At 47.3% G+C, this 22,642-nt stretch overlaps 1 protein-coding gene across 1 annotated transcript in view; it reads left to right on the top strand.

Annotated features, from left to right (window-relative positions):
- SIAH3 (siah E3 ubiquitin protein ligase family member 3) overlaps nt 1–8,647 on the top strand; it is a 69,379-nt gene extending 60,732 nt beyond the window's left edge. Inside the window, exon 2 of the mRNA XM_036071073.2 lies at nt 2,498–8,647. Coding sequence (XP_035926966.1) covers nt 2,498–3,166 — 669 coding nt within the window. The 3' untranslated portion in view covers nt 3,167–8,647. The remainder of the gene's footprint in view (nt 1–2,497) is intronic.
- The last annotated feature ends 13,995 nt before the right edge of the window (nt 8,648–22,642 follow it).

The following is a 22,642-nucleotide window of genomic DNA, read 5'->3' as shown; positions in this document are numbered from 1 at the left end:
GAGGGCTGGCCCCTGGCTGACAGAGTGTGTCAGCCCTGGACTTTTGTACAACCCCAAGGGGTGGGAGGAACTCCCCCTCGCCCACTGACCAAATGGTACATGCCACCAGCAGGCAGGTAGGAACTAAGCCAGATTTAATGTCCTTTTTTTTTTAAAGGGGAATTGATCTTTTCTGTGAAAAATTAAATGAAATAATTACGTAAAAAAACACCAACTTATTTGTTGCCTAATTCTTAGTAGAGGCTATATACTAGTTAGTTCCCTTCCTACATTTAACACTAAAGGGTAAGTCAGGCTCATCACTAGCAGGATTCTGGAACACAGACTAGTCCTTCATGAGCCTGGTAGGCGTGCAGGATTGGTGACAGCAGGCTGCCCGTTAGCTTCCGTCCAGGAACAGGGCGAGAACTACTGAAAGGGCCCCGGGAGCTCCCAGTCCAGGTCTGCTGCATTCCCGAGGCAGAGCACGGAAACCGGCAGCTGGAGCTGACTACTCCGGGAGCAGAGTTAGTTTGACCCCCACCTGCCTCCAGGTCACCTCGGCCACACGGTGACCATCCCAGCACACCATGTGGGTGTGTATCTGCAGTGGATGGGGGTGCCCCGGATGCCCTAAAGAGAGGAAAGCTAGCCTGGCCCCCACCATTAGCCCTCCTCGGAGCCCAGGCAGCTAGAAACTCTGGCAGCCGCCGTGACCAGAGTTGGCAAGGCAGACCTTTGCCCTCACCCTCTGCACACTGGGGCGGGAAGGAAATGAGGGGAGGAGGCAAGGGCCCAAAGGCACCTGTCGTCCTTCTGAAAGGGCTTGGAGAGCTAGGGCAGAAGGGACCCGGTGCTGGAGGCAGGGATAACCGAAGGGAGGGAAGGGAGAGCAGAGCCTCTGTGTGCAGAGTCAGGAGGCATGCAAACAGACCCCAGTCTTTCGCTTACAAGCCTTGTGACCTTGGGACCATTACCACGGGAGCCCGTTTCTTCAGCTGAAATATATGAATCATAGTCCTCATGTCACACGGAGGACCCTTGCGAAAATCACAGTTAATGATATGCACGCTAATGTCTGTGCCCCCCACAGCCAGAAACGCAGTTTATTTTGCTCACAGCTGGACCCCTAGCACCCTCTGGTCTGGCCATAGAAAGTATTCAATAAATGTCTACTGATACCTGATCAGAAGGGGCCGTCACAGCTCCTGGTGGTTTTGAGAGTATTTGTGGACACACCGCCACGAGGAGCAGAAGGTCGGGAGAGTCTGAGGGTGGAGGGCGCCTCGACTTGAGCCCCTGGGAAGCTGCCTGGCAGCAGTGAGCCTGGAACAGGACAGAAATGTGGCTGGTGAGGTGGAGCCCCAGGAATCAGAGTGAGGCCCCCCTGTCTGGGAACGGTGGCCCAACTGCACCTAATCAGCTCTGCACCCCACCTTAGGACCCAGGAGAAGGGCACCCAAGATGGCACAGCTGCTGGCCCCACGGGAAGGACAGACGGGCACTTACTGAAACTTTGTTCTAAAAATAATAGCAGTGATAAGAAAGGGAGTCAGAAATTCCATTGACCTCCAATGCCTGCACAAAAATATTAACAGTATCAAAAAAGAAAAAAAAATTTTTTTTTTGTCCTTTATGACTAGTGACCATCATAATGCATGTTGAGGGGGAAATTGCCTATTTGTTTCAATATCTTATTAAAGAATCAGCAAGACATAAATATTGTATTTTCTTGGACTGAATTTTCAGAATCTCAACCACCCAAGGCATCTACCTCAATTTTTGGGTTGTTTTATTTTGTTTTGTTTTAATGTAATATTAGATTTGGAAAATCTCTTTTTTCAGGGAAGAATCTTTTGCAGGAGCTTCTATTTTTAATTGGAAAAATTTAGATTCTATACCAAAATGAAATATCATGGAGAAGACTTAACAGTCTCAGCATCTAAATCTGGTAAAACACTCAAAACAATTAATTGTGCCTCATAAAAGTATTTGTCAAATCAGATAATCACAAGTGTTGGCAAGGATGTAGAGAAATTGGAATCCTTTTACATGGCTGATGAGAATTATAAAATGGTGCTGCCACTTTGGAAAACAGTCTGGCAGTCCTCTCATTTTTTAAGAAATAAAGCTTTCTCTGGGTGCCTGGGTGGCTCAGTCGGTTAAGTGTCAGACTCTTGATCTCGACTCAGGTCATGATCTCGGGGTTGTGAGATTGAGCCCCGGGTCGGGTTCCACATTCAGCACGGAGTCTGCTTGAGATTCTCTCTCTCCCTCTCCCTCTGACCCTCCCCCTCCCCTCAAGAAAGAAAGAAAGAGAGGAAGGAAGGAAGGCAGGGAGGGAGGGAGGAAAGAAGGAAGGAAGGGAAGGAGGAAAGAAAGAAAGAGAGAAAGCAAGCAAGCAAGCTTTCTCTACCTGCACTGGGGAGTCTGCTTTTACCACTTGGCATACCTGGGGAGTCTCAGCGAGGCTGAGAGACTGGCCTCAGCCACTAACCCTCTGCTCTTTCTCCCACAGTATGTGTCCAGCTGCCGAGCCGTCACCCAGAGCACACCAGAGCAAGGCAACTTCCCCCCTCACCACCTCACCCACCACCACCGCCATCACCGCCCCCACCCGCACCTTCGCCACCACGCTCGCCCGCACCACCTCCACCACCAGGAGGCGGGGCTGCACGCCGCCCAGGTGACACCCTGCATGTGCCCCCTGTTCTCCTGCCAGTGGGAAGGCCACCTGGAGGTGGTGGTGCCCCACCTGCGGCAGATGCACAGGGTCGACATCCTTCAGGGAGCGGAGATCGTCTTCCTGGCCACGGACATGCACCTCCCCGCACCAGCCGACTGGATCATCATGCACTCCTGCCTGGGCCACCACTTTCTGCTGGTGCTTAGGAAACAGGAGAGGCATGAAGGGCACCCCCAGTTCTTTGCCACCATGATGCTGATCGGGACCCCCACCCAGGCCGACTGCTTCACCTATCGCCTGGAGCTCAACAGAAACCATCGGCGTCTCAAATGGGAGGCCACGCCCCGGTCTGTTCTCGAGTGCGTGGACTCAGTGATCACTGACGGGGACTGCCTCATCCTCAACACCTCGCTGGCCCAGCTCTTCTCCGACAACGGCAGCCTGGCCATCGGGATCGCCATCACTGCCGCGGAGGTCTGCTCCTCAGAAGCCGAGATGTGAAGCCAGAGGCCACCGGACGTTGGGGCGCAGCCACCCCGCACCCAGACGCTCTGCCTGTGTCCCTGGGAATCTCCGAATGCCAGGACCCCAGGCTTCTTTTTATTCTTCTCCCTCCTTCCCTCCTTCCTTCCTTTCTTTTTTTGTCTCAGGTACTTTGTGGTATTTAGCATTTGTCTACCATGGGCATTATAGTAGGTAAACAGCCTGTGATTCAAGACCTTGGTGTGATGCTTGTCCTGATTTGTCAGTAGAGCTTGATAGAGCATTTGTAATCCGATTCAGTCCGAATGGTGATGTCCTGCACCCCCACTGCCCTTTTCCACTGCTTCCCACATGAGCAAAAGGCACCGAGACCATGAAGCAGACTGCTGGGGTTGAAAGGAGATTTAGTGTCCAAATCATTTCTTCCTTCTCTCTTCAGTCTATTTCAGACCAAGCGAACTCTGAAATGTGTGAGGGCAGCAGGTTGGGGAAGGGGACCTGGCCAGCTCAGAGTCATGTTTCAGACCAACCAGACACAACTCTGACACCTTCCCGGGAACTTTAGGGTCAGAGCTAAGCTGCCTGGACATGAGGAGATGGCCAGGGCATGAGGCTGGAGGTGACATCACATCATGAGGCTGCCAGGGTGACCTCTGTTGGCAGGCTGCTGTGGGCTTGCCATCAGCCTGGCCTGTCCTTTCCTGTTCTGGAGTCAAAGTCCTCATGTTTATGGTGCTCTCTTGAAAACCTCTTCGCCCTCTGTCGAGCAAGTAGGAGAAAAGAACAGGCAAGATGCAGGGGAAGAGAAGCCGTTGAGAAAAAAGATAAAATTAATCTCCCACCTCTGGGAGGGCGTTCTCTCTTCAGAGAGTTTTATTATCAGATTGTAAAATCCATCAATCCTTCCACTGGGGCCGAACTCTTTTATATCATGCGAAGAACCCACTTTACTCTTGATAGTCTGTAAACCAGAACCACAACTCAGCATCAAACACAAGGAATTGGGAGGGTGTGCCCAGGACCTCTGACCTCTGGAGGTCAGAGGTGGCTCATCCACCTGGGGGGGGGGGGGGGCGTCCTCTTTCTTTTTCTTACCGTCTAAGAGCTCCAAGGGCCCCATTCAGCACACAAACATTGTCACTGGTCAACTATTATCAGCTCCCTGTTGCAGTGTGAATGAAAAGACGACAAAAATCCATCTTGCCTCTACATAGACTGCTTTCTCATATTTGCTTGTCAGAACAATTCAACACCTACTTGTAGAAGTCTCTCTTGTGTATTTGAAGAAAGTAAGCATGTTTAATCGACTTTGTCTCTTCTGTTCAAAGGTGAACACCTTTCAGCCTTCCCAGTAGACCCTCTTCTCCCTCCTGTTTGATGTTTCTGTTCTCTCTTTGCCTACTCTCTGGTCGCTGAGAAGCATGGCACCCAAACCCCACACAATGCTTGTTAGAACTGAGCAAGCCTTCCGCCACCCAGACGTTGCTCTCTGCCCCGTTCCCTCACCTCGGCCACCTCGGCTGCATCTGGGCAGGCCTCCAAGTGAGTACTTAGTTTCAGGCAACTTGCCCTGGCTGGCCATCAGCAGTCTTTTCCCCACCAAAAATAAGTGATCCCGAAACACAATACCCTCCCCCCCCAAATTAGGTACTCCTCCAGCCACCTGTGCTGCCAACCCACACCCCAAACACCAGAAGGGTGGGGCCAGTCAGAAGATTTCATAATGCAGCCCCCTCTAGTCACACAGCCATCGCTGAGACCGCGGGGCCAACCTTTTGTTAGGTTGGCGCCCTGAGGGGGCCAATAAACATCACATCACCGACTGAGGCAAACATCAGGTCACAGTCCCAAGGAAAGGGTTGTAACCTGCTCGCTCTGTCAGAACATCCTCCCAGGGCACCAGCTCTGCCCTCAAACCACACAGACAGCCTGGGAACAAGCTGAGGCTGGTTGGCCAGCCCTGGGAGAGACTGGCTCACTTGGTTCCTTCCTTTATCCCCAGGCCCTTCCCCAAAACCTCAGATCTCCTTGCCTGTAAGTTTGATACTTCGAGAAGCCGCAGTCCCTCCCCTGGTTTCTGATACTCAGCTACTCGGAAACATTTCTCTAGCATCACAGGTGCCCCAGAGAAACCAACAGACAAAACCTCAACAAGCATATAATTACAGTCCACAGGGGCCTTAGGATTCCTGCCAACATCACCTCTGCCTTCTTGTTGTGCTGTTACCTGAGCCAAAAGGGGAATAACTTCTGGTTATTATTGCACACAAGACTGTATTATGAATGGGTAGCCCCAGATAGGAACTTGTATTTTCAGTACTTAAGAATGTTTAGAATAAAGGGTAGAAATGTTTTATTTTCATCCATCAACGGTGCTCCCAAGAAGGCCTTTCTCCCCATAGCCACTTGTGAGGAGTTGAAGAAAAAAGAGCAAACCAAAAACAATGAGTGGAGAAGAGAAAACAGCACCAAAAGAGCCTGTGGTGGTGAGCTCGGGCATCACAAAACGCTCCCGCATTCCAGTCTCAGGTTAATCCTTAACGGCATCTTCAATATACTAGAAATAATAGAGATTCTGAGACATGAAATGACCTTCCCAAGGTCACACATCAAGTGGTTAGGGCCGTGATTAGAACCCGGCCAACTGACTACAATTTGGTGTTCTTGAAAAAGGAAGACTGACCCCAGATATTCAGCAGTGTTCCCACCTCATCAGTGGACTATGGTCCCAGGGGTCAACCAGGTCTTTGTTCTGGGATACCTGAGGGTTTAGGGAGAGAGAGAGAGATAGGAGGGGATTTGCTTTTAAAGGCAGCTCAGCTTAAAGAACTGGTCAACCTGGAAGCAGGGGGTGGAGTAGGGGGCGTGGGAACCGGCTGTGGAGTCTTCCGTGTCCTTGAACGCATCACCCACCCACTCCAGGATCCTCATTCTTAGATTTCCCAGAGTCTGGAGTCTGTCCCGTGAAGAGCCCTGGGATCCCAGGACCTCATTCACACCCAGGTGCTGACTTAATGACTCAGTTTCTAAGGGGTATCTGCATTTTAGAAGTAGGCCTAGGGAGAGAGCCCCACCTACAGCAAGAAATGAGTTGCTGGTACTTAAACTCCAGGCATCTGTGAGAATGATTTTTTTTCAGGAGGTGTGGACATTCCTCCCCTGGAGGCTGTGCCTACATAAATAGTAGATGCTGAAATGGAGGTCAGCCCATACAAAGAAGATTATCTTTAACAGTCTTTGCATGAACCTGCATCTGAAATAGATCCCATCACTACCCATGGCTACTTCTGACACTTTAGAAATGGGCCAGGTTAATAATAGTAACAGGACTCGTGGCTACCATTTATTGAAGGTTTACTGTGTGACACAGTAAGTTGAATACTTTGAATATATTATTCTCATTTCATCCCCATAACAACCTTATGAAACAGGTACTATTATTGTACCGGTGAGAAGTTAAGCTGAGAGAGTTTGGACCTTGTTTAAGGTCACACAGCCAGCAAATAGTAGAGCTGGGTCTGGAACCCACATGTCTAACTCCGAAGTCCAGGCCAATATCAACTCGCGCTATTTCTATGAATTCGTGGACCCAAGGCTCAGAAAGTCTGAATGGCATAGAGGCCTTTTAGGACTAACCATGCCCTTTCGTTTCTCCTTTTTCCCACTCTTCTCCCAGCCCAAGACAGGCTGGTGGGCCAGAGTTGGTTTGTATACCAGTTGTTAAATGTTTTAGGAATTCTGCAAGCGAAGCACAGCCATGACTAAAAATTAAATTATATAAATGTACAATTAGTTATAATAAAAACAAAGGTAACAACTATTCAAAACTCCTCACTTCCTAATTATCTCACTACTCTTTTATTTTCTGCGCTCTTGAGATTATTTACATCTACCATAATTGTCTGGCGAACATATCACACAGTGATGCGCTCCCAACTCCATACTGAGTGACGTTACAGCAATAGTTTAAAATTGGCTGTGGAGGTAGTGTTTACACGACTGGAAATTGGCAAATGTGATAAGCCAGGGCTTTTCCCCCTTGGAGAACTAGCTGTTAAACATTTACCGAAACATCTCTTTTGCACAGAGTCTGGAGGAGAGAGGACTTTGGAAGGAGAAGTAAAACTCTGTTGGCCACACTGACAGGGACACAGATCACGGCCAAGCTAGAACAGCGAATTATGGGGAAAACATGATCTGTTCTGTAGAAAGGAGTCTGGGGCTTCTAAGCAGCTTCAGGGGCATTCCCTGCCCTTCTCCAGACCCTGCTCAATTGCTGTTAGCGCAGGAAGTTCTATCTGACGACTTTCATGGAAAAGTCATAGCTCCATGAAACCAGCTTATTGGCCATCCCAATCCAAAAAGTAAAATCAAGCTCTACAGGACTGGATGATCCTGTTACTTGCTCTTATAGGTCATCTTTCTTATCTCTACATGTAGACCAAAACCTCATCTAAAGAAATATTTTACTTTGGAAAGAAGAAAAGAAAAAGAAATACTTTACTTTGAAATTAATGATTGGAAATATCCCACATCTGAGAAGGGCACAGTGAGCAGTGGTTTCTAGCATCACATAAAATGTGTTACCACCAAAGTAGGACCCTTACATAGCACAAAGCTGAGGGACAGAAAAGGCAATGAGTCAAGGGACGTCACGTAAAGAACAGAGCCCAGCACCTTACTTTCCTACTCCAGCTACTTCACTGCAACCCAACAAAGGATCCTGTTCACAATCCATAGCCTACTCTACCTACTCTCACCAATACTCTTTCTAAATGAAGGGCATGGTTCCTGCTAGGGTAAAAGTCACAGGAAACTCCAGGCTGTGTTTGGAAGCAGGCAGAACCTCAAGGTCAACAGCGAATCGGTTACTCTGATCCCAGTGGTTTCGATGTGGGGGAGGGAAGAACTGATGCTTGCTGATGCTTCCACTTAGATCCAATTTCTGGCAGAAGGTGAAGGGACTGGACGTCACAAAACTGTGCTTTGATTAAAAGTTCAACTACAAATAGCATCGAAAGTAGAGTCTCCCAGTAGATTGTTAGATTTTCTGATTATTCGTTCTGAAAATTTCCTTCAAGAACTAGGAGTTCTCCATTGTGTTAACCTGGAGAATGGCCAGCCAAAAAAACCTCACCGAAAAGAGATCCAAGAGGCCTGTTGTAGATAAGCATTGATTCTTTTCTCCCAAATCAGGCTATCACATGCGTTACCTACATGAGTTAGAGTTTGTCTTTTCCAGTATTGTATGAAAATATTTTACCTTGAGTACTGTAAACACTCTCCTCTCTTTTTTTTTTTTTAACCTTTTTTTAGGGTATTGACATAAGAAAGAGAAAAGAAACCCAGAATCATTTTACTCACTCTGAATTATTGATGTATATATACTTTTCTAGGCTTTCTTATGATGTTTAAGTCACCAAGAAGCAAACTTAGAATGCTCATTTACCTCTATCCTGTCTCCCATGAAGAGTGTCATTAAAGTGCATTTGATATTGTTTTCCTGAATCCTTTGGAGTTATTTTTTGTTGTTGGTGGTGGGGTTTTTTTGTTTGTTTGTTTTGTTTTGTTTTTCTCCCCACAGGCTACTGTGCAACATGCGGGAACAGAAATGAAATACTACAAGGGAAAGCAATTACCAAATATTCACCAGCTGCCATTTTTGACTCATGTTTCATTATCTTCCTCTCCTTTTCACTGTTGCCTCTATTTTAAAGTCATAATTGGATGTAAGGAAGAGAGTGCTACTAGAGGTGAATAAAAGCCCTGGCAACTTATTTGCCCGCTAGGTGCAGCCCCGAGGGGACCAAAGCTGCCCTCACTGGATTGCAAAGAAAGAGACAGGCGTTCGCTCCCCTTCCCTTCCTCCCTGTGCCCCTTATCTCGGCTCTCCCCTCCTTTAGCCTGACAACAATGTCCCTGAAATTTACTTCTGGGCCTATCAGATCAGTTGTCAAGGGAGCCTTCACGGTTTAATTCTTTAATTTCAGGCCACTGTTAGTTACTCGCAAGATCGGGATTGAGCAAGCGTACTAATCCTATTGCCTGTCAATTCACGTTAACCTCTATCTTCTTCCCTACCTCCTTATTCCCAGAACCTGTTTCATGCTCTCACAAAGGCTTACAGACACGGCCTTGAATTGATCTGAGGGATCACACACTGACCACATGGCCAGCATGAATATTTATGAGCCAGGTGACTTCTCAGGCCATGGCCTCTCTCAGGACAATTCTGCGTCCCATGCTGTTCCAGATAGTTGCCCCTTCCCTCCAAAACCTTCAAAGCTGTGCAGGAAGGTTGCTCGGTGCTAGAGCGAGACTCCACTGAAAAAGGGAGAAGCTGACCCGCCTGAGACAACAGGGGAGGGAAGCCCGGCCCTAGCCCCATTCCGGGATCTGGGGTTTTTGTTCCCAGACCTTAGCGTGCTTAAGAAATACCAGGAGAACTTAATTTCTGGGCCCCAGAACCAGAGATTTCCGACTCAGGAGGTCCAGAGTGAGACCCAGGATTCTGATTTTTAACACTCTCTTCTCTGGGATTCTGCTAAGGGTCTGGCTGACCATTCAATTCTCAAATCCAGAGCTGAGCTCACTGGTGAGAAAACCACAGAAAACCAAGGAGCCGGTAAAGACACCTGAAGAAAAGAGCTGGTCCTTCCATAAGAGCAAGGAAAGCAGGAGAAGAGGTGACGGGTAAGCGGCCAACATTTCATACCGATGGAGAAGCAGTAACCACTTAAGGAGACCAGAAAGGACAGAAGAAGGGAATTCGGTAGGAGTTCCCTATAACCAAGTAGGAGAGGGAACTATTCGTCCATCATTCAGGGACAGACGCAGAGGGCGGCGGCGACAGAGGCGCGGGAGAAGTGTCTATGCAGGCAGGATGCCAGAGTTCATCAGCCATGACCCGCGGCCGGGCCCGGCTGAGGGAGGCCAGCGCAGGATGATCCCCAGGACCGAGTGTCCCCCAGTGACAAGCCCCGCAGCCTGGCGCCCAGGAAAGGACTGTGTAAATCTTCCCAGGAGCACAGAAGGGGCTCATCTGTAAATCCCTGCCAGGTTGGAATGATAATTCATATTTAAATCTCTGTTCCCAGCTCTGACAGAGAGTTACCTGGCAAATCCCCAGGGAGGCATGTATTTATCCTGCAAATCTCCCCAGGATGCCTGAGCAGGGTCACCATTTCAGGGCCCTCCGTGGGGAATGTGAATTATCAGGACACTTTGTGAGGCAGCTCAGAGCTAAGCTCCACGTAAGACTTGCCTAGGGGCTGAGAGGAAAGGAAGTCACTGAACTGCTTTCTTCTTAGCCTGGGGGAAGACAAGATGTCCTCTGCACACCCTCTGCAAGGGGCCAACGGGAAAAGCATCTCTTAAGGATCCGAGTTCGGGGCGTGGATTACCACCCATCTGGGAGGCAACTACCTCTCCCATTCTCTCCTCCTCCTGGGCTTCAGTTCCACTTTCTTTAATACAAAGGAGATAGACATTTTTTTTATTTTTTAGATTGGACCTGACAATTCTGGGAATTACAGATTTTAAAGAATAAAACAGGGGCGCCTAGGTGGCTCAGTTGGTTAAGCGTCTGCCTTCGGCTCAAGTCATGATCCTGGGGTCCTGGGATAGAGTCCCACATCGAGCTCCCTGCTCAGTAGGGAGCCTGCTTCTCCCTCTGCCTGCCACTCCCCCTGCTCATGATCTCTCTCTCTGACAAATCAACAAATAAAATCTTTAAAAAAATAAAGCAATCAAACAGGAAATCAAGCACCCTAAAAGCATCAAAATGCTTCCAGATCATTCAAAAGGCAAGCCCAGCTGCTTTTGGCAAACAGTGACAGAGGGTCCTAGGCTATTGGGGCAAACTCAAGGAAACTCTCCTCAAAGGCTCATGCTTTCCCTAAACATCCAGCTCTGCTTCTTCACCAACCCAGGAAAAGTTACTCTATAGACAAGGAGAATCAGAAAAACCCTTATCACGGGGCAGGTTTAGAGTAGGGGTCACGCTCTGAGGAAGAGGCTCAGTTGCAGAATGGGCTCTAGTGGGGAGACCGCAGAGACTAGGGCTGTGTAATAAAGTACGGGACGCCCAGTTAAATTTGAACTTCAGATAAACAACAGCAACAAAAAAATTTAGTATATCTTTTGCAATACTCGCAATACACAATAAACATACTTATACTAAAAAAGTATTCATTGTTTATCTGAAATTCGAATTTAACTGGGTGTCCTGTATCTTATTTGCTAAATCTGGCCAACCTAAGAGGGAAAGAGCCCATAAAGTACATTCATTTTATTGTGAGTACAGGTTCCTATCCAGAGCAGGCACTCAAGGAGGGAGGGTCCCCCCCCCTTGTAACTTTGCCCCTAATTTGGGCAGCCAAGGATGTGGCCAATTCGCTCTGGCCACAGGGCTGGCGGGGCTGTTTTCCTTAGGCCCTGCCACCGCATCCACCGTGGGCTTGTTTCCTAGGTGGACATTGGGGGACGGGGGGGGTGAAACTGGACTCTGCTTCTTACCAAGACCAGATGGCTTCAGATCCCCGAGTCTCAGACATACCTGGGCAGAGGGAAGCCATGGCAATTTGAAATAGTTCCAAGTCTTTGTGCCCCGCTAAGAAGAGCGTTTCAGGACGCGATGTATAGGTGCCTTTAGTTTGCACAACAAAATGCTGTTGAATGCCTACCGTACGTTGGGCTTGTTGGAGGATACAAAGGGAAGAGAAGATGTGGGCCTTGCCCTTGAGGAGCTTCTCGGTGTACTTGAAGCGACAAAACGGATGCACTTACACCTACATCAAGCAGCGGCCCAGCGGTCCTGCAGCTCGTGGGGAGCGGCACAGGAACAGCGGCGGGGCTGGCTTGCGTGGGTGCGTAGATTTGGCCAGAAGGCGCCAGTGAGCCCAAATGGGCTAGACAGTTTATAATTTCCAGCTGTCAGAACATTTTGGTCCAGGTTCCCTGAGCCCCAATTCTAACAGGATGATGCAATGAGGGCCAGGTGTTGCCTTGCACACGAAGTGGGAGCGCATTCTAGGACAGAAACCCTGAGATTAGGAGACTCTACTCTTATACGGGGTTGCCAGCAAACCTGCCCATTCTCCCTTCTGGAGAGAGAGATGATTTTTATTAGCCTGGAATGTAATATCTCTCTGAGAAGGAAATACGTCCTTCTTTACTATCCAGGGATGTAAATAAATTGGCTCTAGAAGGAGTTGCTATCTCCATGCTTCTATTGATATTCCTGAAAAGAGTTCTGGAGCAAATTGGCTCTTCATGCCTCAATTTGTAAAAACATGAGATATTCGTGAACAATTGCCTGCCAACAGCAACACAGAGCCTTATATAATGAAGAGTCAATACAATGATTAAGACTTTACTGATGTGGTTTGAGGAGGAGCTTGATGGCAGCTAATATAATTAAAAATGCTTCAGGGAGTGGCACCTGGGTGGCTCAGTTGGTTAAGCATCCAACTCTTGGTTTTGGCCCAGGTCATGATCTCAAGCCCTGCATCAGGCTCCACACTCAGCACAGAGTCTGCTTGAGATTCTCTCCTTCTCCCTCTGCCCCTCCCCCAACTCATGTGTGCTTTCTCTCTCTCTTTCTCTCTCACTTGCTCTCTCTCTCAAATAAATAAATAAGGGCGCCTGGGTGGCTCAGTTGGTTAAGCGACTGCCTTCGGCTCAGGTCATGATCCTGGAGTCCCTGGATCGAGTCCCGCATCGGGCTCCCTGCTCGGCAGGGAGTCTGCTTCTCCCTCTGACCCTCCCCCCTCTCATGCTCTCTCTCTCATTCTCTCTCTCTCAAATAATAAAATCTTTAAAAAAAATAAAAAATAAAAAATAAATAAATAAATAAATAAATAAAACCTTAAAGAAAAATGCTTCATGGATAAAGAGGAACTTGAAATTGTCCCTGAAGAATTTATAAATAATATCCAAGACTACCAGCCCATTTTATCCACTAGAAAAAGGGTTGGCAAACTCTTTATATAAAGAGCCAGACAATAAATATTCCAGGTTTTGCAGACCATATACCCTACACATTACAACTATTCAGTTCTGTCATTGTGATGTGAAAGCAGCCACAGACAATACCTAAATAAACGAGTGTGGCCGTGTTCCAATAAAACTTTATTTACAAAAACATGCAGCAGAATGATTTTGTCCCATGGGTTATAGTTTGTCAACTTCTACACTAGAACACACAATTAACATTCAAACAGATGCAGTGGATGATCAGTTGTTGGAAATGGTGGAAGGGGAAGAGAGTTGGATAAAGTACTGAATAAGGACAAGAGTAATAGAGGAAGTACCCGGACTAGGTAACTCCTGGAGTTCTTTATCACTCTGGAATTCCATAATTATTTAGGGATTTGGTAGAATAACTATATAGTTTGTAGCAGCCTTGCTTATATGATAGCTACTGGGTTCCCTGAAATAAGTGATGAAAGGGACTTTGAATCTGATGGTCAGTGGCCTGTCCCTAACACTAGGATTAAGCTTAATCCTAACAATGAAGGGGAGTACACTGATGGATAATTCTGCAAGTAACTTCCCTGAGGCAGAAATCAATCAAAATACAAAGGTTTTGTCTTGGGAAATCCAGTTCATTATAAGAGATAAAGAGTTTGGAATATGGTAGTATGTAGTACTACTCAAATACCTTCTTTCTCAGTTTTTAAAGATGTACCAGGGTTCATTTTAATCACGTATGGTAAAATGAGACATGGAGACAACTGCCTTTGAAAGAAAAATGTATTGCTTACAATTCCCAAGAGAAGGGGGCACACCATGCCATGCAGGGCCATGCAAGGTAGCCCCAGGGTTGATCAGGAGATAGGAGGGATGGAAAAGCATGGGCAAAAGATTTGAATGTGGGTTTTTTACAGGAAGGAATGGGTGTTACAAAGTAAACATCGAGCAGGTTTAGGATTGGATAGTCTCAATCGTCTCAGTGGGCTCTAGGCTACAAAGGTGGTCTCTTGAATTTATCTGGTACTTGGCACTGGAGTGATTTAGGCCAGGGCGGGGGGGGGGGGGGGGATAGTGTCAGACTTGAAAAACCTGATAAAAGAAATAGGGTTGGGGTGTGGATTCAGGATTGGTTGGTTTGCATGTTGAAGGCATGCTCATAGGCAAGTTGTTTGCTATCTCTAGGAATTAGCTGACTTTGGGAGGGGCAGTCACCTCCCCAGGTGCTCAAGACCTCAAGGTATCAAAGCATCCTAAACTGCAAAAAATAAAAACATGATTAATATCGCCAGCCCCTGGAAAACTTTTTTTCTAAAGGTCTGTACAGAAGAAAGTACATCCTAAAAGAGTTGTAATCTCTTGGAGAAGGTCATGTGGGCTGAAAGAGTTGTAATCTTTGTAGAAAATTCTCCCTTCACACTTGGGTGGTTCATGTACAGATTGTGGAGTGAGACCCAAACTAAGGCAGTAGGAGCAGCAGGGCTTAGTGATAGCCAACAGGCTTTCAAGAAGACAGCAATCCATAAGGCAAAGTTGTTCAGCCTATGTGAATGGTGTCCTTTGTACAATCTCAACAGCTGTACACAGCAGCCTTGAGTGTGAACCACCCAGGACACACAGGGAAGGGGAGGATATATCAGCCAAGTTGTAGACAGTAGAATCTAGTTTAGCTAGTTTAAGTGGGAAGTATATTAGGAAATTCACAGAAAGTTCAGAGTCACACACAGGGAAACAGAGCCAGAGAAAACTCTCGGCTACAGTACGGAATTCTTCTAGCAGAAATACCACTGTTGTTACCTTTTGCTGCTTGACATTTTGGTGCTAGGGACCAAACACTAGGCTCAGAAACTCTGTCACAGCTGCCCCAGAAGAGGGAAGAGGAGCAGAACAAGCCACTCCAAAATATGCCTGTAGGAGTTCAGGACATGCCCCCCCCAAAATATCACTTTGGTATACTGATATTTTGAGCTGTAGGTGCTTAAAACACAGCAAATGCAGGGAGAGGCTTTCTCTGAACTCCCCTTATCTGCCTAAAGACAGGTCCTCCAAAAGGAACTCAGTTGTCATAAATGCCCTCCCCCAGAGTTTCACCAATGGGGGAAGACTGACTCTTATCATGGAGAGGAGACTTCAAGTCAACACCATACTCAGACAAACTTTGTCACAAACTATCATAACTCCCTACTACTTTTTTTTTTTTTAAGATTTATTTGTTATTTTAGAGAGAGAGAGAGGGAGGGAGAGAGTGTGGGTAGGGGAAGGTCAGAGGGAGAGAGAGAGAGTCTTAAGCAGATCCTGATCTGAGTGCAGAGCTCGAGGCGAGGATCAATCTGATGACCCTGACATCAAGACCTGAGCCAAAACCAAGAGCTGGACTCTTAACTGACTGCACCACCCAGGCGCCCCTACTCCCTACTACTTTTCTAAAGGCCCATTCATCATTATGAAAAATCATTCCCTTTTCCTAAGAGGCCTAAATCCCTCCTTTCCTTTCCCTATTAAGATGGTATTTAACCCTGAATTCTTTTTTTTTTTTTTTTTAAGATTTTGTTATTTATTTGTCAGAGAGCACACAAGCAGGGGAAGTGGCAGGCAGAGGGAGAAGAAGCAGACTCCCTGCTGAGCAAGAAGCCTAATGCAGGGCTCCATCCCAGGACTCTGGGATCATGACCTGAGCCAAAGACAGATGCTTAACCAACTGAGCCACCCAGGTGTCCCTTAAACCCTGAATTCTAAAGCCACCTGTTCGGCTTACTTGTATCTCCTGAGTATCTCCCATGTATACATGAGGTATACATATTAATAAACTGCTTTTCTCTTGTTCATCTTTTATTCCAAGAGTCTCAGCTAAGAACTCAGAAGGGTAGAGGGAAAATGATTCCTCCTCCCCTGCAAGAGCCAGATGTCCCTTCCTCCAAGCCTGCCTAAAGATCAAATCCCTAAATTACATGAAGAGCCCTAAATGCCAGGAAAACTACAAGGTACAGGTCCTAGCTTTCAGACTCAGCTTTGGTCAAGAAGGCAATCTGAAAGGGGACAGGCGTCTGCACTAAACACATCAACCGAAGCTGTCATGGTAAAGAATGACAGAGTTTCAGGAACAAAACTGGTGATAAGCAGCAGCAGCTACCACTGGAATTGTCATCTGAGTTCTAGACTGTTCCCATGCTGGTGGGGCCCGGGGAACAAGGGCTTAATAATCTGCCCTGAGAAGCACCAAAACCCTTTAAGTAGACTGCATTGTGCCAATAGACCTACTCCTGAAACAAGGAATGAATTCACATTCTAAGTGCCACATATAATATTTATTACTGAAAGAATCCCATTGTGAATCCTTTTGCAAAGTGAGTAACTGGGCTTCTACATTTCTTTCACGTGAAGTGAGATTTAATATATTGAGCTTTCTTAAATCAAGGTATACCATCCCCTTGGAGCCTTTAAAAGAACAGAACGTCACAAATCTCATGAAAGGAGGCCATAAAAAGTCACAGTTTTGACATAACAGGCCTGACATAACTGCAGATGGAAACTGGCAACTGTCAATGCCATTGTCAGCTCCCTGCCTTCCAAAGTAAGAGCTGGAACTCATCAGCTTGGACATGGAAGGAAAGCTCTACGCGACTCTAATACCTGGCCGTGTCCGCTCAGTAGCTAAACTCCTCGCAGTACCAACTCACATGTAGATCTCAGGCCCGACCTGTGTGCTGTAAATACCAACGTGCTGGATGGGAGACATAGGTACTTAATGCTCTCATAAAAAGCAGCATGCAGACGGTAATTAATGCCTCACCCTGTCCCCAACACGCAAAGCAGAATTTCTACAGTGGCAGCAACTCTGATTTCTGATTTCCTTTTAAAAATTTTTGCCCAGAGAGCTGGAGGCCAAAAGCAGCACATTATGAAAGATTCCTCTGTCAGCTCCCTCAAACCTCAGCTCATAATGGAGATTGGTTCTCGTTAACAGATTCAGGTATTCCTTCCCCAGTGTCTTGTCAAATAGCAGCACAGTGAAAGCAAGAAGAGAGGAGTCCACACTCACACACAACTCACAAGTCCAATGGTGGGGAGGGGGCTGGTTTATTACCCTGTCTGGAGCAGAATCAAATCATTTATGGACCATTTAGATGCAAATATATCATTCATTTAGCAAACACGCTGCATATGCAGACAATTTAGCCAAACAATGGATCTAAAAGGACATCCCCACTAATCTTGGAATATCAACCGTGCCTTTTCAAAGGGGATTTGGATTTTCTCTGAATTGATCAAACTTGACAAGTAATTTCTACCTAATGTTCAGGCTAGCCTCTTCTCTCTTCACCATCTGTAGGTGAGAAATCCTATTTTCTGCTAGTGACGTGGTAATGCAAAAGGCTACAGATGCAGGTTAAAGAAGAGGAGGAGATTTTTTTGCCCACGACTATGTCGCCACAGAAAATAAAACCATTCTGAAGGATCTATTTTGTTTGGTTGCTTTGAAATTACAGCTTCCATTCGAAACATGCCCCATCCCCCAACCCATTTAAGCTTCCTGAGCTGTTGCAGGAGAGGAAGCTGGGAAGAAATCTAAGCCATCTTTGTACAAAGAGAGTGTTCTCCGCACCTGCTCTCGGAGAAGAATGTCTCCATCCCTGCCCGGGAATTGTAAGAGAGTAACTCTCTGAATCAATGAAAACCATATTAGGGGAAAAGACACCAAATTTGAAAACTCACCCCATCTTGGAGTTTACTATCAAAATGTCAGCTTGATTCAGTTGTACAAAACAATTGGGTGAATGGGAGAAAGGCAAGGTAATAAGCCCAAGAGGTCAGAGATGTAAAATGGAATTAGATGAATTTTTCCCCCGTCATGGGCTTGGAGGGAGGGACTGAGGGGCTGTGCCGCGGGGGAAATGAGCTCTGAACCTGAGCCTGTAAGTATTCTAATCTCAGGGCTCAGGCTGCACATGGATTTCTATGCTGGTACTCTGTGATGGACCTTTTTTTTTAAACAAACAAACAAACAAACACATATTTTTCTTTGTCCATATCCAAATGGAGAGATGATATCTACAATCCACCCACCGCCTCTTGGAGAAGCCTTAGCCCAAGAGAGGCCTCCTCGGCTACCAGGGGATCCTTTGGCCTGGTCCCTGGAAAACAATAATTAAATTGCCCCTGAATCCTTTAACTAGGTTACCTCCATTTAACTGCACGGCCAACCAACGCCTAGATTCCACTAAAAATGATAAAGCGGCAATGCTGTGCACCAGAAACACTGGGCTAGATGCCTTTTAAATGTCTTAAGAAAAAAAAAGCCCTTGATTTTTTTTTTTTTTATTAATTCAACAAGTCTAGTAAAATTAGGGCATAATTCTCTAAGTTCTAAGTAGAACTCAAGTCACATGAATTGCCACTCACTCTCCTCTCTCCCTAGCTCCGCTCCCCCAGCCACCTCTCTGCGTGTGCGCCTGCGCGTGAATGCACACATTCTGTTCGCGTACTCGTTTCCCACTCCCCACTCCTTCCAAGCATCCAGACTCTTAAAATCTGCCGCTCCTACTTCATTAACTTCCAGTATGTTCCTTTCTGCGTTCCAGCGTCATCCCTCACAACTACTTTTCTTGGCTCTTTCAAGTTACAAGCTACCACTTTCCTGCCAGATACAGTCGCCTCTTTCCAGACTTCGTTTTACCCAAACTCTCTGTCACATTTGACGCCGTGGATGCTCATGGATTTCCAGGAAATTCCTAAATGCCACAATGAAGCTCCTCTAGGCACCTCATATTTGGTTCACGCAGGTCAACATGGACCTGCATCCTCTACCAGCCAGGGGGCATCCCCAACAAACTTGGCGTCCTTGTGTTCCCTGCCTTAGGAAAGGCTGCACTCTCAGTCACCTGGGGCATCTTCCCTTTTCCTCCGCAGGCTTCTCCAGTCCACCTTGGCATCCTCTGGATCTTTCTCCTACCCCACTGGTTCTTCAAGTCTTGTCCCACGTTTCAGAAAATTCCATCACAAATGGCAGTATCACTCAAGGTATGCAAATTGCCACAAAGATGCTCCACACGATGTCATGTTGTATTTGCAAGGTGGCGCCTTCACAGTGATCTTAGTATGGGTGAAAAGATCTGACTGGTTCCTGTTGAAATGCATGTTATTTGATAGTAAATAACTTTCTTGCTGTTTCTCCTTTATATTACGCTTAGTGCCTGATACTTTCTGAAGTTACGAGAGTCGGTTGGTTATATTATTTATGAACTTCATTTCAGATGGGGTTGATAAATACTGCTCGCTTACAGCTTGTATTTAATGTTTCTTTCCCAGGCCCACCACTTCTTTCCAAGTTCTTCCCCAGATCCTAAAATTAATTACTATCCATCCCCTACCCCGTTCCCCATGTGGCGTCTCCAGTCTGCCCTTTACACTGCCGGAAAGATGACCTTGACACAGCACACATCAGACCACGTCGCTCTCCTCCTTCACTGTCTGTCCCGGCTCCCCACTGTTCTGAGAGGCAGTTCTAACTCTCCAGTGTGGCGTGTACAGTCATCACAATGGGTCCCTGCTGCCTTTCAAGCTGTGTCTTCCATGTGTCCCACCACACACGCTATGCATCAGTACCTAGGATGAGCTTACTTCTCTAGACCTTTGCTTATGCAGCTCCCTCCCCTGGAACTCCCCTTCTCCCCTATCAAGCATCCAAGCTTCAGTAGATAGTCACTCCTCAGTGACGCTTCCCTGCCCCCAGATCCCCTACTCTTCCTGAATGCTTTACATAAGCCCCATTCGAGGGCCCAGTTCGTCCCTCCTTGTACCATAGTTGAGTTGTTTGCATACCTCTCCCCTAACGGGTGTGTCCTACGAGCCCGGACTGTCCCATCTATCTCTGGGTCCCCCTCCATGCCTAGCACTTCGACAATGCCTGCCCAAGAAATGCTTCCTGAGCTGACTGAAATAGCCAATCCTGCTACACTCAAAATATTTCTGGAGAAAGACCAGTTGGGTGAGCCTGAGGGAAGGGAAGTCTTGAGAGCCCTATTAATGGAGCTAAATTCAGGGCTTAGAGCTCTGCCAGGAAAGGCCTCAGACATTTCCATCCTGTTATTTTAACAGAAATTAAAAGCACACGTCAATAAAACAAGGGAGAATAAATGTGGCACTCCTTTCAGAGGCCATACTGTCATGCCAATTCGGCTTCCAGAGCTCGGCTTCATGGCAACGCCACCACCACCCCTATTTCTGCCCTGGAGGTCCCTCCCAGGGGTACTGTCAGAGTCCGGGTGACTCTACTGCCAATGTTCTTCTGGCTACAAGTGGGGTCCACAGAAGCCATTGAGCAGTGGGCTTCAGGCCAGGGGTGCTCAGGGGGAAAAAGCTCCCCGCGGTCAGCTCTCACCAGTAACGACGCACGCTGCCATTCACCTGTGTGCGTCCACAGTCACCTGACCCCCACCTGAATCCTTCCCAGTGCACGTCCCCAGTCTGCCCTCCCTTCTGTCTCCCAGCTCTGCCTACCTGGCCCACTCTGATCCTGCTCCCTCCATCAGCCTCATCCACCTGCCTTCCCTCACTCTGTTCTCCTGCAGCTTTCAGGCCCTGGGACGCGTGTGACATCCTCTCTCTTCAGGGTCCTCACGCTGTTGCCTCTGCCTGGAATGCTCTCCCTCCTGCCCACCCGCCCACATTTATATGAATAACTCTCACTCCTCGTGCCTCAGGGGGTCGTGCTTGACACCTCTATTTTAACGTAAGGCTCACACAGCTTTTTTTTTTTTTTTTTTTAGATTTATTTCTTTTAGAGAGCACATGGGGGAGAGGGGCAGAGGGAGAGGGAGATTCTCAAACATACTCCCCACCCAGCACAGGGCTCCACCCTATGACCCCGAGATCATGATCTGAGCCAAAACCAAGAGTCTGACACTTGACTGACCGAGCCACCCAAGTGCTCCAGGCTCACATGGTTTTAAAACCCTCTGCCACACAACACTCATTACACTTGCACTACCTTGTCTTGTGTTTCTTTCCAGATCTGTGTTTGTTCACCACAGTATCCCCAGGGCCCAACACAGGGTCTGGCATGCAAGAGGAAAAGCCATGTAACTATTTGCTGAATTGAAATGAGTTGCCTGCCTGGGTGGGTCTGCATATTTCATGTGAGTACCTACCACATGCCTGACATTGTTCCCAAAGTGTTGAGAAACAGCCCTGAACAAGGCGGAAGAATCTCTGTTGTCAAGGGCCTTCTATTACAATGGAAGGAAATAGATTTTAAGACATAAACAGATGAAAAAGGAATATGATTACTTCCACTGGTGATGTTTTTGAAAAAGTTATAATCCTCCCTTTCTTCATTAACCTCTTTAGGTTGTCAAAGTTACATAAGATCCAATTCCGTTGATGCCCTTGATCACCTAATATGGGGGATCACAAAATGACAGCGATTGTAGCTGGGATGAAGGAAGACTGATGGCCTTTGGGTGGACAGCCCAGGTGTTTGTTCCCGCCCCCCCCCGCCCACGCCACACTCCTCTCCTGTCACCCCTTCATCTGTGCATATCATAGCTCCGTCCAGCTACTCTTCCTTTCCAGTCATTCACAGATGTCTCTGTCCCCAGGTGTGAACAGCAAGGCAAGGACCACCACTTCTTCAACCCTTGCACATGGCCCAGCATCTAGCACAAGCTCAGTTGACATTTGCTACTTTTGATAAAGCTGAATTTGAAGGCTCGTGTGGCAAAATGTAAGTCCAGAGGAATACAGAAAGCAAAGAGCAACGTGACTTTAGCAAACGCTGAGAAGAGAATTCCACATGATTCACCTCCTGGCTTTTGTGACACTGGGTCCCTGTCAGCAGATTTGAGGATTGGTGGGTGCGATGTTGGTACAATTCTGTTGTCACTCAACTATCCTAGCTCTTTGGTTCGCTGTGCTCCCTCTCCATGCCTAACCCCAGATCCACCACCTGGGTTGACAGAAACCTCCTCTGGGGCCCATCAGGGACACGCTGCCTACTCACACAGGTTCAGGAATCCTGCAGTCACCTCAGAAGCTGGTAAGTGTGGCTCCACACAAGCTGTCACCATTCCTATATAAGTCAGAGCCAAGCCTGATGGACTGGGGATGTCCAGAATGTGAAGCAAAGCAGGAGCATCTTGAGAGCCTAGATTAGAAGGCAAGTGGCTTTTCAAGAATGTGACATCAAGTTGTCCTATTTCTCTGCCCCATGGGGGAAGAGGGGCATCAGAGAGAAAGGAGAGGGAGAAAGAGTACACTGTTACCACTCAAGGGAATACGGGTGTAAGAGGAGAGATAGAAGACACGGTGAAGTGGGGAAGGAGAGACAGATTTGAGAATTAGACCAGATCCACGCTTCTCACACATTAGGGTACCTGAGAATCACCTGGGCAATCTTGTAAACACCCAGGCTCTGATTCCAAAGGGCGGGGGAGAGTCTCAGATTCGGCAATTCTGACAAGCTCCCCAGGGACACCCATGTTGCTGGCCTCAGGTCACACACTATGTAATGAAGAATGAGATGAT

This window comes from Halichoerus grypus, chromosome 4 (assembly GCF_964656455.1).
Source record: "Halichoerus grypus chromosome 4, mHalGry1.hap1.1, whole genome shotgun sequence".
Lineage (NCBI taxonomy): Eukaryota > Metazoa > Chordata > Mammalia > Carnivora > Phocidae > Halichoerus > Halichoerus grypus.
This window is presented reverse-complemented; position numbering and strand designations above follow the sequence as displayed.